Below are 20,270 nucleotides of genomic sequence, written 5' to 3'. Positions count from 1 at the left end.
AGTTCTGTTGATCATGAGGGCTTCGAAAAGGTTATAAAGCCTTGGACCAACGCCACAGAGTTGAAGTTGGTATAACACAGAATGTAACCACACGAGGAGAAGCATTGAAATCTACAGAGCATCCATGGTAATGTGAATCTTTTTAAATGCAACCTGTTAGTGAGAGCTACGACTTTTTTGGGTGATAAGCCACATAGGTCTGCATGCGATACTTTTATCGACTGCTTTCCCGAAACAAGAGAGAAGATAATAGGAATTATTGTGGCTGACTTCCAACTATGTGGATAGGATCCTTATTGAAGCATTATGTTAAGGACCTTTTCAAATTTATTATTTACAACTGATGATAGGTTTTAAATCAATCAATTCTGTCAAAATCATGACTTCTCCTTTTCCCTTTTGGATTGCTATTCATAATTCCAGTTTTGTAAAAATTTATTGAAATTGCGATGTGGAATTGGGTTGATAGTGTTGTTTAAATAGGTTTTCTTCAATCGAATGCACACTGTACTTCATACATTTTTGCTTATGTATAAACAAATATAAAATATAAATTCTAAGTACCAGTCGCTAAACCAAGTGGCCGATATGATATTAATATGAACTTAAGTATATGTGCATATTCCCTTGCGTCCAGCCTAAGCGAGCATAGCTATATACAAAAGAATATAGCACTGTCTCTCCGCTGCCGCTGTTGGCAGCGCAGTTACGAGACTTGACCCTTTTTAGCTCCTACGACATATTTGTAAAACCAGACTCTTGAGAGACTCATTCGCTGCTCTAATGAAAATATATATATGAAATAAATAGCCAAAGAATTATATTCCGATAGGCAGACGGATTTACATAGCGAACGTGATAAAGGTCTAAACCAAAGCAGTCAAAAGGAACTTGGGATTTCATGGCAACAACTTCGGACTTACATAGAAGCATCAACTGGAGCTAAATGGATGGATGAAAAAAAACCAAAAAAAAGGAGGAAAAACCTGAGTGAGTAGATTGTGATGGGACGCCGAGGTGAAACATAAAATTAAACAAGAAGGAAAACCTAACTTCGGGCGGAGCCGAAGTTGATATACCCTTGCAGAATATTCTGTAAATTATATTCTGCAAGACTATTCATATGATGCATTCTTAATACTCATAAAAAATCCCAACTTCCTAACTTTAAAAACACCAAACTTATGGCATTTTCAGTCGTTCAGTGATATTAATTAATTTGGTAAGTCGGATTGATTAGCCAATAAATAAAAACCATAGAAAATCCCAACTTCCTAACTTTACAAACACCAAAGCTATGGCATTTCCGATCAATCAGTTATATGACGGCTATAGGATATAGTCGGGCGATCCCGGCCGTTCCGACTTATACACTGCGTGCAACGGGAAAAAGGGTGAGTGCAAAGTTTCAATTCGATATCTTTAAAACTGAGAGACTAGTTCGCGTAGAAACAGACTGACGGACATGTTTATATCAACTCAGGACGCGATCCTGATCAAGAATATATAAACTTTTTTTTATGAGTTTTATTTTTGGCCAATCAATCCGACCTACCAAATTTCATAAGGATCGGCCGACTATATCCCATAGCTGCCATATAAATGAACGATTTTATGAGTATTAGGAATGCATCATATGAATAATTTTGGAGAATATAATTTACCAGCGTTTGAAAAGCTACGCTACTCTCGTAGTATTTCGTTTGGCTATTGCTATCGCTCTGTTTTTGACGAGCGTAGCAGAGCCATAGCAGAATAACGAGAAAGTTTGTGCTCTGCTCTGCTCGCAGTTTTGTCGCTTGAGAAACTGTAGCAATAGCGGTAGCAGAAATCAAGTCCTTGCTCTGTGTAGCAGTAACGGTAGCAAAAAATTGGTAGCGAGATGAGAGCAGAGCACTTGCTATTTTTCATGTGCTACGGCTCTCGCTTGTGTTCCTTTTTTTATTTTCTGCACCTTTCTTATGCAGCGTGTTCTTTTTACTTGTCGCTTTGCCAGAATGAGAAAGAAAATATTTTCTGTCAGAATAAAGTGGTTTGAAATAATAAAATAAATAATAGTATTTTATTCAAAAACTAAAAATCAAAGTAAAATGTATATTCATTCACAGTATTCAGATTAAATCAAACTTAAAAATTAAAAGCCCCAGAATTGAAATTAATGTATTAAGTAAATGTTAATTAAATATAAAAAAGTAAAAAGAAATAAGAACTTATGCATTTAGAAACACGAATTACCCCTCATCTTCTTCGTCTTCAAATAAACTTAAATTGTCGATGGCACTATCCAAGTGAGTTGAGTTAAGCCGACAAGAAGAATATTTTCCAATGTTTCGTGACTTAATCGATTTCGGTTATCCGACAACACCAGTTTTAAAGACGAAAACGCCCGCTCTATTGTTACCTCCAAATATAAAGAAATTTAAACACTTGTTAATAAATATTTTGTTTTAAATTAAATTATAATTCTTACTTGAGTTGGTGGTATAGCAAAGCATACTTTGCTTAGGGCATACAGCTCTGGATCGCTTAATTTCCTTACTTTCCAGAAATTTAAAACATTTTCACCAGATTTCATATACGGCAATTTCAACGATTCAATCTTTCCATGGACATCTGTTGACTCATTCGGAACAATGTTAGCACTTAAAAAGTCGTCCAAAAGATCGAAATTACTTCCTTCATGTACAGTATCCGAAGCCATTGAATTATTTGATGACACTAAATTTGGAATGGGGCTGTGGATTTTAATTTGTGCCCACAATTTCTTAAGAAAATGAATTGATCTGTCCTTTTGTGAGCCGTCCAGGGTATGATGAAATCTTGGGTCTAGGTATAAGCAAGCGTCGAAGCCAACATTTGATACCAATTTTTTTGTTCTTACTTCCATGCTTTCAAGAAGCGTCTCTCCAATCGTATAAAGAATAAATTCTTTACTTAAAGCGCTGGTTGCTAAAATCTGTTTCGTTGACAACTTGCAAACCAGCCACAGAGCATAAAAATTCCCATAGTGCAATTGTTCTTGTTGAAACTGCACTATAGTTTTTTGCAGTGGAGCCATAATTGTAACGTAGGAGTCCATGAACTCCCATAACTGTTCATTTACAACGAAATAGTCGTCTTTGGATTTATTTTCAACAGTTTCGATAGGGCCTAATATAGCTTTCGCTTTATTGAGTAGGTCAATCATTTTATATGTTGATCCCCATCTAGTAGGACAATCCAATTGAGGTAATTTATAATTTTTTAGTTCAAAAAAATTACGGTATCCGTTTGATTGCTTCCGAATGTGTTTGGTAAAATTGCGGCAGGTTAACAAATACTCTCTTATATTTGCATTTTTGTTACATCGAGTGCACAAAGCTGTCCAGTGTGTGCCGCACATCGAACTATTTGTATTTCACCCACATATATATTTTCTGTTTTTTCATAAAGGTCGACTTGCTTCGTGTACTCAATGTTCTCTTCAATACAGACTTCGTCAATATCATCATCGCTCATATGCATTTCTGATAAAATTTTCGAAGTTTTTATCATATTTGCCCCATTATCCGATGTAATTGATACAATTTGGGTCAGGGCTATTTCGTATTTGTCTAAAACAGCTATAATTTCTCTAGCGAGATTTTGGGATGTACTTGAACCTGCTCCTTTGAGTTCCACCATTCCAAGAATTCGAGATTTTATTTCTTGTTTGCTGACAAATTGAGCACTGATGCCGAATATATTTCGATCAAGCCGCGTTGCACTATCTATTTTTAAAGAAAGCAGTCGATTTTTACATTCTTGATGTATTTCAAGTCTAACATTCGCTGATACCTGTTTTAGAACAGACTTGCACTTGCTTCCGTTCAAAATAAGGATTTTTCCGCTTTTTCAATTAAGACCTTGACATATCGGGTCAATTATGTTACGCATATTCGTTGAGTTTAGCACATGGAACGGAATGCTTTCTTCAGTGACAAGTCCAATATATGACCGGATTAAATTTTTTTTATTGATTTTAACTTTAATTAGTTGAGGTTTCACGTTTTTTTTGGTCTGCATGCAACCAGTATCATTTTCTTGCTGCTCAGGTCGGATGTCATGCAATTGTAAATGTTTCTTTAAATTAAAAACACGGCCGTTTTTTATAACTCGAAAACATGTTTTGCATTTAACGTAGTCGGAATCTATATCCTCGTAATATTTTAAAATGTTGATACTTTTCTTTGCCGGTGACATGTTTACGCAGTTAATCAAAACTCAAAAGTGCCAAAAATATTTTCTTAAAACTACAAAGCGACAAGTAAAAGAACACGCTGCATAAGAAAGGTGCAAAAAATAAAAAAGGAACACAAGCGAGAGCCATACACATGAAAAAATAGCAAGTGCTCTGCTCTCATCTCGCTACCAATTTTTGCTACCGTTACTGCTACACAGAGCAGAGGACTTGATATGCTGCTACCGCTATTGCTACAGTTTCTCAAGCGACAAAACTGCGAGCAGAGCAGAGCACAAACTTTCTCGTTATTCTGCTATGGCTCTGCTACCGCTCTCGTCAAAAACAGAGCGATAGCAATAGCATAGTAATATTTGTATTCATCTCGCTACTACGGAGTAGTAATTGCAAACACTGTAATTTACAGAATATTCTGTAAGAGTATATCAACTTCGACTCCGCCCTTTAGCTTTCCTTTCTTGTTTTTAATTTAAGCAGCACACAAATAATTAATTTATTAACTACACCGTATAATGTCATTATCTAAATAATATCCTTCTTACTTATTATAATTTAAGTTAGTTAATAAGAACAGATCGTAAAAAACAATATAACAACTGGGACAAACAGAACCGAACAGTCAACACCATGGTCACTTAGTAAGTCAGTCAGGATCACTGGACTTCCAGAGCTCTTATTAATCCAGCTAAACTTCCTGAAGGGCTGAGAGCCTCGGCTAGTTGGCACATTCACCGACGAGGTGATAATGAGCTCAGCATCTCAAGAAAGCTTTTCGCACCGCCACAGATACACTACTACACAGACGATACTTTAACCTTCGGCGATGGTATCAAGCATCTCTGATAACAGTACGCATACATCACCGGTCAAAGTTCAGCGACTGCTTTAATGCCAATCTGGCACCAAAATACGCGATCACATTTAAGTTGGTAAAGTTCCTTTTTTTTGTGTGCGATACACGGAGACCCGAAACAGACCGCACGTGTTACTGCATAGATATATTAACCCAATGAGCGTAGGCCAGGGAAGTTACGTAAAAATAAGCTAACCTTACCGAGTTCATTTTTCAGCGCTGTCGTTGGCGCCGGGTTCTCCAGCCCCACCACGTTACCGCTGAATCAATTTCTGTGTCCACAAGCCCGTAGACGCTCAACCAGACCCTGGGAGTATGCATTGTCAAAATCGCCTACCCTTGAGCAGTTGTGGTTTTTCTGTTTTATGCGTCTGTATGGTTAAAACGAGTTGGCAACCCTTGCAGAGGGTATTATAATTTCCGTCAAAAGTTTGCAACGCAGTGAAGGAGACATTTCCGACTCTATAAGGTATATATATTCTTGATCAGCATCACCAGTAGAGTCGATCTAGCCATGTCCGTCTGTCCGACCGTTTCTACGCAAACTAGTCCCTCAGTTTTAAGACTATCTGCTTGAAACTTTCCCAAAAATTGTCTTTCTATTGTAGGTAGTATAAGTTAACACCCAAAATTATATAAACCCAGACATAAGTAAGAGTAGGCATTGATTGCACAACAAATGCCCTCAATAAAATTCACACGAACTAAGCCACGTACGCTGAGCTTGCACCTTTCGGTCAGCGATCGTGGGAATGCAGAATAGCCAATTTCCAAAGTTGATCGAACTCGGCCAAGTGCATACAACAAAAACAATAACTTGAATGCTTTGGCCAGTGACAAATAAATTTGGTCAACAACAACAATAATAATAAAGAACGTTAGCAGAAACGGCAGCAGCGGCAGAGACGGTGGCAGCGATGGAGCGACGCGTAGTCATAATGAATAATTGTTTAGCTTAATTAAAATCAGTTTTTATATCAAAATAATAATCAATCTTTTAACTGGCGCCAGAACAGTGACCCGATTAAAAGCCGCGAAAGGATAACAAGTTCCGCGTCTCGTAAGGTTCGGGAATGTAAAAAATTCCGACGTTTCGTTTGAACCTCCGCCTAATCCGTGAGAAGTGAAAAGAAAAATCCGAGACCCGGAAGTGCGAATGTACCGTTTAAAAAACGCCACAATATTGTTACTCCTGGAAAAACAGGACTTGTGCTTAGTGGACTAATCAGGCCAAACTTTTCGCCGTGATCCCTTTAGTATTCGTTCGGAGGGAACGTTAATAAGGTACAGAGGAGGCCCCCTAGTAAACCCGCACTCAGGTGAAATTGCTGCAACGTGGGGTAAACCGGAATCTGTCGATCCTGTCGTCACGAGATCACGCCGAGATATGTTATTACTATAAGAATAGTTTTAAGCAACCAGTCAAATGAAACAAATTTAAATTAAAAAATATTACAAATATTACCGAAAAGGGAATTAAGAAATTAGGCTTTAAAAAAAATTCCACACACAACAAGTGCATAATTTTCACCATAATCAAAGACCCACACTATATTTCTTTAATTAATAACCTTCCGAATTCTGAGTAATCAAAATGAAAAGTTAAGCTCAACCTTCCATTGCTCATATATCCCAAATGACTGAACAAGATTTAGCAGACAGACTCGCGAATCTTGCAGTCCTTCGTCAGTTAATAACGCACAATCAACCACGCGAATCATGACCGAGAGAGACATCGAGAGAAAAAATTAAAACTGTCCTAGAGGCAAATCTGAGGAGCCTGGTAAAAGAAATACTTAATCCCAATAAAGATTTTTTCAAGTATACAGACCAAACAATTAAAAGAGAATTAGCGCATAATCTTAGTGACTTAGATAAATTACCAGACATCGTGAGGACACTTAGAGATTTTTCGGGAAACAGAAGTGAATATTCTTCATGGAAGAAAAGTGAAGAAAGAGTGTTAAACATTTTCGAAATGAGAATCGGCTCACCAAAATATTATGGAATTCTTTTAGCAATCCAAAACAAAATCACCGGACAAGCAGACGCAGTACTAGAATCCTATAATAGCCCCTTAGATTGGACAGCTATTTCAAAATGCCTAACATCGCATTTTGCTGAGAAACGTGCTTTATGCCCTTAATCAAGGTAGTGATAGTATAGTCGATTACTAAAACAAATTGGCAACATAGATGCCTCACAAGAAACTGTGCAATCTCTGACAGCCATGTTGAGAGAAAAAGCCTTGGACACCTTTGTCAGAGGCCTCAAAGGAAACTTAGCACAACTACTGGCCATTAAAGAGCCACATGACTTGGGACACGCCCTACATCTGTGCAGTCTACTTGAGAATCAGAACGCTAGGAATAGTCAGACACCAAAAACTCCATATTTAGGGAATGCATATAGGATGGTAGCCGCCAAACAAAACTTTCATCCACAACTCTATCATAACCCAAACCAAATGCAGTGGGTACCTGTAACTTGAACAATCCCAATTACCCAGACCAACCAATTTAAATCTTATAAACAGCCCTATACAAATCAAGCCAGTGCAGAAGCATCCTACAGTACCCCAAAACCTCCCCCACGACCCCAACCGAAACCGGTACCTATGGAGGTCGATCAGTCAGTTCGCTCGCGTCATATAAATTATATTAACAGGCCGGCAAAATAATGATTATGCAGGGCAATGACCTCACAGTGCTTCCAACGTTAACAACAACGTTAACAAAATGCCACTGCAATTCCATATTCAGCCAGAGACAGAAAGCACCGCACAACAAAATTCAGAAGAAGCTACACCAAACTCAGAGCATGAATATTATCAGTTGGTAGAAGAAAATAATGTAAACGAGCTTCAGGAAGAATATGTATGTCAAAACGATACTGAGCAGCAGGAATACATAGATATGTCAGAGCTTTATTTTTTAGAATAAATCGTTCCTCATCACCTTACTTTAAAGTAACCACGGGGAACGGAAAAATCCTAAATTTTTTAATAGATACGGGCTCAAATCAAAATTATATCCAAAACCAATAAGTACCAAAACCAAAACAAAATGAGAAAAACTTTTCCGTTAGCTCAGTTAGAGGTACAACTAAAATAACACAACACGCAATACTTAAGCTCCCTAAAATTTCAGACACACCCATGAAATTTTTTTTACTAGAAACACTAAAAACCTTCCACGGTATACTGGGCAATGACACAATAAAAAACCTAGGAGCCATTATAGATGTGAAGAACGATACATTAATTCTTGGAAATAAACGCAAAATTAAAACTCACCAATTAGCAACACAAGCAGTAAATACAATTGGACCGCAAGTCACCCATATGACTGAGTCTCAAAAATCAATTATAAATCTCCTCGTACAAAGTCACAAAACCCTCTTTTCAGATCCTGATATGAAGTTAACATACACAATTAAAGTAGTTGGCGAGATCAGAACTTCGTCCGATTCCCCAGTTTACGGAAAACATTACCCATACCCAATATCTTTAAAACAGGAAGTAGAAAAACAAATAAACGAGATGCTAAAAGGGCATTATAAGACTTTCAAGATCGCCATATAATGCACCAGTCTGGGTAGTTCCGAAAAAGTCCGGTCAGTCCGAAGAAAAAAAGTTCAGATTAGTAAGACAACAAGTATTTTTCGGTATTGAACCTCAAGAGTGGTTTTTACCAAATACCATTAAAAGACACGTAGAAAAAACAGCATTCGCTGTAAACGGAGGAAAATATGAATTTGCGAGACTTCCGTTCGGTCTTAAAAATTCCCCATCCATTATTCAAAGAGTTTTAGATGACATACTGAGAAGGAAAAAAATGACAAAATTTGCTATGTATACGTAGACGACATCATAATCTTTAGCAAAAATGAAGTAGAACACGGTAAAAAACGCAAACATGAGAGTCCAAATAGAGAAATGCCATTTTTTCAAAAACGTAGTAGATTTCTTGGGGTATACAATATCAGAAAATGGAGTTAAAACAAATATAGATAAAATAAAAGCGATTACAAAATTTCCGGTACCGAAAAAATTATAAGATCTTTGTTCTTTTCAGGGCATGACAGGTTATTATAGGCGGTTCAAAAAGACTATGCAAAAATAGCAAAGCCTTTAACCATTCTCCTAAGAGGCGAAGAAGGCCGTATATCTAAGACCAAGTCAAGCAAAACTGCTATTAACCTGACCTAAAATGCGATTACAGCATTCGAGAAATGCTTGTCTCCAGAGATTTCGGAAAAGAATTCCAGCTGTCTACCGATAGTATTGGATCAAAATCATAGGCCAATAACGTTCATTTCACGCACCCTGTCAAAAACCAAAGCAAACTATAAAACCAACGAAAGAGAGATGCTTGCTATAGTTTAGGCTATCCAAAGCTTAATACATTGTCTTTACGGGTATTCGAAGGTGGTAATATACACGGATCACCAACCGTTGAGTTTTTTAAATAGATCTCATTGGCAAGTATAACCACAAATAAATTCAATCAGCTCCTCAGGATCATTCCATAGCGACGAGAGCTCATCACAAAACCTCATATTTTGGGTAGAAGCTCAAATCCATGTATTTAAAACCCAGATAATCTTACTGACAGCTGACACAGATTCCTATAGTTTTGAAATACCATTTCCAACAAACCACAGACATATAATTAAACAAAATTCTTACACGGAAGAAAATCTTATAGCAATTCTAACTACCAGACTTGACCCTAAGCTTATAAACGGAATCATTACATCCGAAGACGACGTAACTTCAGAATCTCAACAAAACGAAATAATTACCCTCGAACATAAAAGAGCCCATAGAGGCGCAAAAAAAAATAAAATAAAAAATCATTTTTTTTTCACAAGCAATAAAGTTCAAGCCTGTCAAACTTGTAAAGAATCAAAATACGATAGAAAGAGTAATGTTAATTGCTTTCGGTAGGCCGAAATGGATAATAATGGTCAACGAACGCTCATTAGGCTCAGCAGCAATCAAGTTCATGTTAGAAGATGAACTCAAAATATCAGTGCACACGACTGCTCCGTATGCATCGACAAGTAACGGACAAATAGAGAGATTTCCTTCAACCCTATCATTTGTTTTTCGCTCGCGAACGTCGGCGAGTGCAGACGTATTTTTCCTGTCTTCTTATCGTCAACGAAAATTTAAATTAAAGCAGTGCAAGCTCTAAACAAAAACGAAAAGACGCTTAGTGCGATGAACTTCGTACTTTTTGTGTAAATAAACAAGAAGAAAATCTAAAAAATTAAGCTATGAGTGAATTCGACACTCATACGGTGCTCCAACGTCAGCAAGACGAGCGTCGGCTATCTCTGCAACGTAACAACGCATACCATTCAAACGTGTCAATGCAAGACAACGCGACCGCAAACCCAACAAAAACTAACCAACCGCGAACAATAACCCCAAGCCCGAGTAATGAACCCAATCCAACATCGCAAGTCATGGCGTGCTCCTGCTCTCCAGCGCTCTTGTTGGATAAAACCCCATACCCTTCCCACATGCCAACCTGCTTAGCCACGGTCACCAGTACAGTGACGTCACTAGCAACTGCAACGGCAACAACTACAATAGTATCGACTGCTCGCGCAATACCATCTACTGTAACAACGAAATCTGCTGTGCAAGCAAATAATGCAGCACCTTACACCAGCGCGCTCTCTTCAAAACAATGTTCGGCCGTACAGACTGGTATGGATCGGTACATACAAATAAAACGTAAGCTCAGCCCGCAGAACTCTAGACTTGGTAATTCTGCTAAAATAGCTCGCGGCACCTCAAAACAATCTACAATAGAGAAGCCCATAGAAGCAAACAGATTTGCTATTTTGGCAGATAAGCCCGATGATATACCTCCTGAATACATCGTAGGGGACAATAAAAAGCCTAAGCCGCCGCCGATTTACATTCGATAGAAAAGTTCTAATGTTCTCGTAAACTCGATACTGAATCTAATCGGACCAGACAATTTCCACATAATTCCATTAACAAAGGGAAGTATTCACGAAACAAAAGTTCAGACTAATACGGAAGTAAACTACAGAATTTTGTCAAAGTATTTGAACGACAACAATAAAAGCTTCTACACGTACCAATTAAAAATCAGTAAAGGCCAGCAAGTAGTACGTAAAGGTATTGAACCGGAAGCAACAACAGCTAAAGTTACAGGTGCACTGAAGAAGAAAGCTTTTAATGCAAAAAATGTTATTAACATTTTGAATAGAGAAATAAAGCCTCAACCTCTTTTCAAGGTAGAACTTGAACCGAAGCCTCTGAAAAAAAATGAAGTGCATCCAATTTTTACTTTCCAGTTTCTACTACACCGCAGAATAACTGTAGAAGAGCCGCATAAAAGAAATGGGCCAGTGCAGTGTAATAATTATTAGGAAAATGGCCACACAAGGTCTTATTGCACGCTTCGTCCAGTATGCGTTGCTTGTGGAGACCTTCATGACTCCCACAATTGCCCAAAAAATAAAGAGGATCCCAGCAGCAAAAAGTGTGAAAACTGTGTGGGTAACCATACGGCTAACTACAGGGGCTGCCCAGTCTACAAGGAACTGAAAAGTCGTACACACCAAAGAGTGACCACTGCTCGCTAACATATAACACCTATGAAATCTACGCGTGATGTCTTCCCCCCCTACAGCCATTAAATCTTCAGCTAATAATGAGTTCACCGACAAACCCGAAAGCTTTGCAACTGCTCTAAAAATGGGTCTGAAAAGTATCGCTCCCACCAAGCCACGATCATCAGTTTCCCCTCATCAACCAGGAGTACAGTCTACGAAAAAAATTGAAACAATGATATGTAATCTTCAACAAAGTATGATGGATTTCATGTCATTCATTTAGACAACTATGCAAGATCTTATGCGAAACCAGAACGTTTTGATTGAGCTGCTTGTTGCTCAAAAACAGACTAAGTAATCAATGGCTCCACTCCGTATATCACTGTAGAACGCCAACGGCGTCTCACAGCGCAAACTCGAGTTAACTCAATTCCTTAATAATAACCATATTGATGTAATGCTACTCGCAGAAACTCATCTTACAAATAAATACAATCTCCAAATTCAAGACTACTTCTTCTACAACACGAATCACCCAGACGGGAAAGCACACGGATGCACTGGGATTCTTAGAAATCGCATTAAGCACTGCTTCCACAATAGCTGCGTCTTTAACTACATGAAAGCTACATCTATAGATGTACAAATGGATTACCGATCTTTAAAGCTTGCCGCCATATACTGTCCTCCTCGGTTTACAATATCCGAATCACAATTCATGGACTATTTCAACTCTCTGAGCGAACAATTTATAGTAGCAGGAGACTTTAATGCCAAGCATACGCACTGGAGATCTCGACTTGTGACTCCAAAGGGAACGCAGTTGTACAATGCAATAATAAAAGCAAGCAACAAGCTAGACTGTGTGTCACCTGGGACAACTACATATTGGCCAACAGATCCCAGAAAACTGCCAGACTTGATAGATTTTGCAGTCACAAAAAACATTCCACGCAACCTGATAAGCGCCAACTCCTTATCAGATCCATCGTCTGATCACTCGCCTGTACTCCTTCAACTAAATCTACATCCAGTTGCGGTAGATAAACCATTCAGACTAACAACGAATAAAACCAATTGGCTTAAGTATAAAAAAATATGTAAGTTCGCATATTGAGTTGAATCCACGTTTGAATGACGAAGCTGATATCAACTTATCCACAAACACTCTTGAATCCGTCTTGGTCGCAGCAGCTCGCATGTCAACTCCACAAACGCAAAAAACATCGTACAATCATAGATACACGAACGTTGAAATAGAACAGCTTGTTCTAGGGAAGCGACGCTCACGGCGAGACTGGCAATCCAACAGATCACCATCTGCAAAATAAAGGTTAAAAGACGCTACACGGAGGCTCTCAGCTGCATTACGTCATGAAGAAGAAAGGTCCCAAAAACATTACATAGAGCAGTTATCCCCAATGAGCTCCAAGTTCCCACTTTGGAGAGCACACTCATCACTCTGCGCACCAATCGACTCTGCATTGCAGCGACGGAGAAAGAGCCGACAGATTTGCAAAAAGTCTTCAAAATGTATTTCAGCACAATACAGCATCAAACGGGATCTCATTGCCAGCAACATCAGATATCGACACATCTACGTATGAACCAATTGTATTTAGGCCACATGAGTTACTCAAAATCATAAACGAACAACTCAACCCAAAAAAATCTCCAGGATGTGACCTAATATCACCAAAAACAAGAGAGTGCCTCGACTATTAGATACCCGTTACTCAGCTAAAAAAGTTCAAATTATCAATTTGAATTCGGCGATCTCTTAGATCTGGCTGCTTTACAGCACGAGCATCAGCAATAAATTGACTAGAAATATTAAACATACATACTTATATTGGCTAAACACATACATTCTTAAAAAGTATTATGTATATTAAAGTCTAAATGTTTGCACAACACGAGTAACGGGTATAGCGAATAGCTTTCTTTGAAAGGAGTTATCTTTGCCGGGCAATTGGAACTATGTACAATGTAAATACATACATATGTATATGCTTACATACATACACACATACGCCATTGTTTGACTCAGACCTCCAATTTGGCTAACTTGGTTTGATTTGCATAGTTCTTGGAATATAGTTCGGTATTGACAAATGAAAACCATCGCGATTTCCTTTAATAGAAATCCTTATCGAGAATTAACGTTGACTCTGTTGAGTACCTTGGCCAGCTGTTCCAAAGACCATGAAAGGCCGAAATGTAGGCGCTAGCCAGGCTTAAGCGTTTAATAGGTTTTTGAGCGTTAGAGTGGGCGTGGCCAACTTTTATTAGGCAAATCGATAAGTATTGACGAAACAAATATATATCAATTAAAATTTTCATAATAGCATCAAAACTGTGGCCACAGCTTGTGGCTTGTGGGCGTCAGAGGGGGCGTGGCACCATTTTGAAACAAACTTGCGCTGTATAGGAACTCCTAAAATCTACATGCAAAATGCCAATCTTCTAGCATTTATAGTTTCCGAGATCTCAGCGTTCATACGGACAGACAGACGGACAGACGGACATGGCTAGATCGACTCGGCTAGTGATCCTGAACAAGAATATATATACTTTATAGGGTCGGAAACGCTTCCTTCTATTTGTTACATACTTTTGCACGAATACAATATACCCTTTTACTCTACGAGTAACGGGTGTAATGATTATTGAACTTCCTTTCTGTGCAGTTCGACCTATTTGCCAACTCTTCAATGCAATAACGAGACATGGACACTTCCCAGAGAGATGGTAAAAGTCGATCATCATAATGATACCAAAACCTGGCAAAGGCCGCACAATTGCTTTATCATATAGACCAATTAGTTAACGTGTCTATCAAAACTCTTCAAAAAATGCTTTTTGCACATATTACCCCATAACTCAGAACACACAACAAAATCCCGACTCATCAATTCGGCTTTCGAGAAAAACATGGAACCATCGAGCAAGTCAACCGCATAACTTCAGAAATCCGAAATACATTCGAACAAAGGGAGTACTGCACTGCGATATTTCTGGACGTATCATAAGCTTTCGACAGAGTATGGTTAGAAGGTTTAATGCACAAAATAACAGAAATGCTCCCAACCAACACTCACAAACTTCTGAAGTCATACCTTTACAACAGGAAATTCTTAGTATGATGTAAAGTCTACCATGTCCGATGATTACATCATCAGTAGCCGGCGTTCCTCAAGGCAGCGTTCTTGGACCAACACTTCTACCTTATCTATACTGCCGAAATACATACCAACGAGCATGCAACAAACTACACCACATCACGTCTTGTTGACACAGACGATCCTAAGGCTGCTAGATGATGCCACAAGCAAGCAACGGCGCAACTTGCTAAACACCTGGTGGCAGTGGAGAAATGGCTATCCGACTGCCGAATCAAAGTTAACGAACAAAAATGCAAACACGTAACGTTCACACTTAACAGGCAAGACTGCCCTCCACTTACTCTAAACATCACAGTGGTTTCGATAGCAAATGAAGTAAAATATCTTGGCGTACACCTCGATAGACGTCTTACTTGGCGCAGCCACATTGAAGCCAAAAGAACACATTTAAAGCTCAAAGCCAACAGCCTCCACTGGCTTATCAATAGCCGCTCGCCCCTTAGCCTGGACTATAAGGTACTTCTATACAACACCGTTTTGAAACCAATCTGGATGTACGGCTCTCAGTTGTGGGGGAATGCTAGTAACAGCAGTGTGGATATAATGCAAAAAACTCAATCAATAATTCTCAGAACCATCACCGGGGCACCGTGGTACGTTCGGAATGTAAACATTCACAGGTACATTCACATATCACTCGTCAGAGAAGAGATAACACAAATCACAACAAAGTACTACAACAGGCTATCAGTACATTCAAATCATCTCGCGAGAGCCCTCACGCGATTTTCCAGCAGTTTTCGTCTTCGCCGCAACGACCTTCCAATCTAGCGCTAATTATTAGGACCATGTAGTCTCTATTCAGTTAAAAATAAACTGTTAGATAATGTATTATTTTAAGATTTGCAACCTTATTGTTAGACTCATAAATAGAAGATCCAATAAACAAAACCAAGCTTTAGTAAAAAAAAACCCTATCAGAAATCATGCGGTGCCTCAAAAAAGACAACGGGAGCATGACATTGGAGGACCTAATTTTTAAAGCAGTTCAGGAATATAATAAATCGATCCATTGTGTAACAAAAGAAAGCCCCATAAACATATTTTTTTGAAGCACAATCTCCAGTTCAGCAGAAGACATAGAAAAAAAACGAAAAGAAATTAAACAGAAAATCCAGAAGAAACAAACGGCCGACCTCGAATACAACAATCAAGGCAAAATACAACCAAAACTTTTTAAACATGGCGATGTAGTCCACGTAAAAATAGACAGAAGATTAGGAACTAAACTTACACTAGATACAAAGCTGCGAAAGTAGCAGAAAATAAAATGACCACTATTAAAACACAAACCGGAAAAATCATACATAACAAGAAAGGAAAGCTAACTTCGGGCGGAGCCGAAGTTGATATACCCTTGCAGAATACTCTATAATTAAATTCTCCAAAATTATTCCTATGATGCATTCTTAATACTCATAAAAAATCCAAACTTCCTAACTTTAAAAACACCAAAGTTATGGCATTTCCAATCGTTCAGTTATATGGCAGCTATAGGATATAGTCGGCCGATCCTTATGAAATTTGGTAGGTCGGATTGATTGGCCAAATATAAAACCTGTAGAAAATCACAACTTTCTAACTTTACAAACACCAAAGTTATGGCATTTCCGATCAATCAGTTATATGGCAGCTATAGGATATAGTCGGCCGATCCCGGCCGTTCCGACTTATATACTGCGTGCAAAGGAAAGAAGGGTGTGTGCAAAGTTTCAATTCGATAGCTTTAAAACTGAGAGACTAGTTTGCGTAGAAACAGACAGACAGACGGACAGACAGACGGACAGACGGACATGGCTATATTAACTCAGGAGGTGATCCTGATCAAGAATATATATACTTTATAAAGTCGGAGATGCCTCCTTCACTGCGTTGCACACTTTTGACCAAAATTATAATACCCTCTGCAAGGGTATAAAAATAATAAAATAAAACAGATACTGATTTACGCATTCTTCAAACACAAAAAAGACAAAAAAGGCAATAGAAGCAATAGGTACTGCATGGAAATGGCTGGCGGGATTACCAGACCACCACGACTACGAAATCTTAGAAAATAAGATAAATGAGCAATTAGAAAACAACAATAAACAAGTAGTAATTAATAGATTAATTAATCAAAAACTTAACCAACTTACTAATGCAACTAATGCAATATTAAAATTTACCCAGATCTTGAAACAAATCGTAAATCAGAAAGCAAATATTTGAAAGTATAAAATTCAATTAATAAAAGAAGAAATAACCAACATAATATACGCAATTACATGGGCCAAATCTAACACAATAAACTCTTTTGTATTCACAAGCACAGAAACCACAGTGGTGGAAGATATCTTTAAAAAAGAAAACGACTTAATTTTTAACATAGAGGAATTATTGGAATTTGCTTAAGTTAAATTAGCCACAATTGGCAACGACCTCATTTATATTATTAGCCTCCCAACTATTAAAACAGATAATTGTAGAACTTTAAAAATTGTATTTGTAAATACGTAACCGAAGTACTTGTGAATCAGGACACAAGCCCATTGATAACCACTAAGACACCAGAAACGGGTACCTCCGTGGAACTGAACTCATCTGTCCGCGTCCCTCCACCGAATTTAAATCCGGAGTCCCCACGATTAGATCGCTACGCCTCTTGGCCTTCTCGCTACGCAAACTCTAAATAAAAGGAGGGTGTAAGGACCCGTAAAGGTCAGCCGGTTACTCCCAGTCCTCTCATTTCTACAAATTACAGATGATTCTGGTTAAACTAACTAAATACCCCAGCCACAGCAAGATTATTACACGATTGTTCAATAAATATGTGTATAGCAAATTAAAAGCTTAAACAAAACAACGAATCAACTTAATTTGATCTGCATGGACAATAATGCAAGCAAAGTTTTTTTAAATGGACCCCCCCTTTCTCGGTTTCAAAAAATCAATTTTTTTTTATTTAATTCGAACCTATAACTATTCAAGAATGTTCCTTCAAAATTTAAAGTGAACATTTCAGAAACTTTGAAGATATAGTCGATTTATGGTGGAAGCGTCAGGCGACGGCGAGAGCTTCTCAAAACATTAAACGCGTTTTTCTCGAAACAGTATTTTTACAATCGGTTTCAAATTTATATACGTTTTTCGTTGCATATATATGTAGCTATAGCATGAACTAGGATAAATCAAATCGGTAAAGATCTTCTTTACTTTCTACCTTGATTTGTGGCTGAAAAGGCGATTTTCAAAAAAAAATGTTCAAAGGTCCTCCATTTTGTTAATTTTTGTCCGAATTTAACAATCTTAGTTCATGCTATAGCCATACATATACTCTTCCTAATTTCGTTGGAGTGTTTGGTTTCAGATGTTCCAGTGAGCTTAAATCCCATACGCTGACGATAAGAAGGGCTTTTGTTCAATAACAAAAAAAAAGAAAAAAAAATTATGTTAAATTTTTTTCTTAGTTTTTAAGACTTTAACTAAATGGATGCAAAGTTACAAGCCCAAAAAATAATATACATATGTACATTTACCAGCCCATTGAAAATTGTCAAAATTTGAAATCGAGAATGGGGGGTCCCCTTAAACTCAATAGTAATTTATGCGCGATACCTCATCTCCAGGATCATAATACTGCTCCAAATAGGGATGTGCAAGAGCTTCCTCCACAGGAATCCGTTTATGCGGATTAAAGGTTAACATTTTTCCAAGAAGATCTAAGGCCAACGGATCGGCATTCGGAAAAAGCCTCGACCAGGGTACATTGGGCTTGAAGGGTAAAGACTCCAAATAGTTCCGTGCCTAAAACCCAACGAATCATTAACAAATATAAATAAAAATATAGTTACTTACCTTTTCGTTTATAATACACTCTAAGTCTTCACGAGATGGTGATCCCAATACGCCGAGAATATGGTTAAGTTGATCCAAATAATGTTTTCCAGGAAATATTGGTCGATTACTTAGCATTTCAGCCAAAATGCAGCCAACAGACCAGATATCAATAGATTTTGTGTATCCCTTTGAGTTCAGCATAATTTCGGGTGCCCTATACCACCGAGTAGCAACATATTCTGTCAGAAATCCAGTATGGTCATGTTCGGGATCTGCAATTCGAGCCAACCCAAAGTCACAAATCTAAAAAAAAATATGCATAATGTTTTATTTTTTTTATAAATTTCTCTGTGATGCTACATTTTTGGGGATTGGTAATTTACAATTTGTTTAAATCCCATTGGAATTACTAGTCTGAACTAGTCTAAATACAAACCAAAACAAGAAAGGAAAGCTAACTTCGGGCGGAGCCGAAGTTAAAATACCCTTTCAGAATATTCTTTAAATTATATTCCCCAAAATTATTCATATGACGCGTTCTTAACACTCATAAAAAATCCCAACTTCCTAACTTTAAAAACACCAAAGTTATGGCATTTCAAATCGTTTAGTTATATGGCAGCTAAAAGATATAGTCGGCCGATCCTTATGAAATTTGGTAGGTCGGATTGATTGGCCAAATATAAATATCTAACACCAAAGTTATGGCATTTCCGATCAATTAGTTATATGGCAGCTATAGGATATAGTCGGCCGATCCCGGCCGTTCCGATTTATATACTGCGTGCAAAGGAAAGAAGGATGTGTGCAAAGCTTCTTAATTATACCCTTGCAGAGGGTATTCTAATTTTGGTCAAAAGTGTGCAACGCAGTGAAGGAGACATCTCCGACCCTATAAATTATATATATATTCTTGATCAGGATCACCTCCTGAGTTGATATAAGCATGTCCGTCTGTCCGTCTGTCTGTTTCTACGCAAACTAGTCTCTCAGTTTTAAAGCTATCGAGTTCAAACTTTGCACACACCCTTCTTTCCTTTGCACGCAGTATATATGTCAGAACGGCCGGGATCGGCCGACTATATCCTATAGCTGCCATATAACTGATTGATCGGAAATGCCATAACTTTGGTGTTTGTAAAGTAAGGAAGTTGGAATTTTCTATGGGTTTTATATTTGGCCAATCAATCCGACCTACCAAATTTCATAAGGATCGGCCGACTATATCTTATAGCTGCCATATAACTGATTGATCGGAAATGCCATAACTTTGGTGTTTGTAAAGTTAGGAAGTTGGAATTTTCTATGGGTTTTATATTTGGCCAATCAATCCGACCTACCAAATTTCATAAGGATCGGCCGACTATATCTTATAGCTGCCATATAACTGATTGATCGGAAATGCCATAACTTTGGTGTTTGTAAAGTTAGGAAGTTGGAATTTTCTATGGGTTTTATATTTGGCCAATCAATCCGACCTACCAAATTTCATAAGGATCGGCCGACTATATCCTATAGCCCCCCATAACTGATTGTTCGGAAATTCCATAATTATGGTGTTTGTAATGTTAGGAAGTTGGGATTTTCTATG

General features: G+C 38.0%; 1 protein-coding gene across 4 annotated transcripts in view; it reads right to left on the bottom strand.

The window, feature by feature from the left end:
• LOC108038868 (mitogen-activated protein kinase ERK-A) overlaps nucleotides 1-20,270 on the bottom strand; it is a 163,106-nt gene that overhangs the window by 20,363 nt on the left and 122,473 nt on the right. For all 4 annotated transcript variants that reach the window (XM_044459378.1, XM_044459376.1, XM_044459379.1 and 1 more), the window contains 2 exons: nucleotides 18,698-18,982; nucleotides 18,458-18,646 (listed from right to left, as the gene is read on the bottom strand). In XM_044459378.1, coding sequence (XP_044315313.1) covers nucleotides 18,458-18,646; nucleotides 18,698-18,982 — 474 coding nt within the window. The remainder of the gene's footprint in view (nucleotides 1-18,457; nucleotides 18,647-18,697; nucleotides 18,983-20,270) is intronic.

The sequence above is a fragment of the Drosophila rhopaloa genome, unplaced genomic scaffold, assembly GCF_018152115.1.
Source record: "Drosophila rhopaloa isolate 14029-0021.01 unplaced genomic scaffold, ASM1815211v1 contig_199, whole genome shotgun sequence".
Classification (NCBI taxonomy): domain Eukaryota; kingdom Metazoa; phylum Arthropoda; class Insecta; order Diptera; family Drosophilidae; genus Drosophila; species Drosophila rhopaloa.
This window is presented reverse-complemented; position numbering and strand designations above follow the sequence as displayed.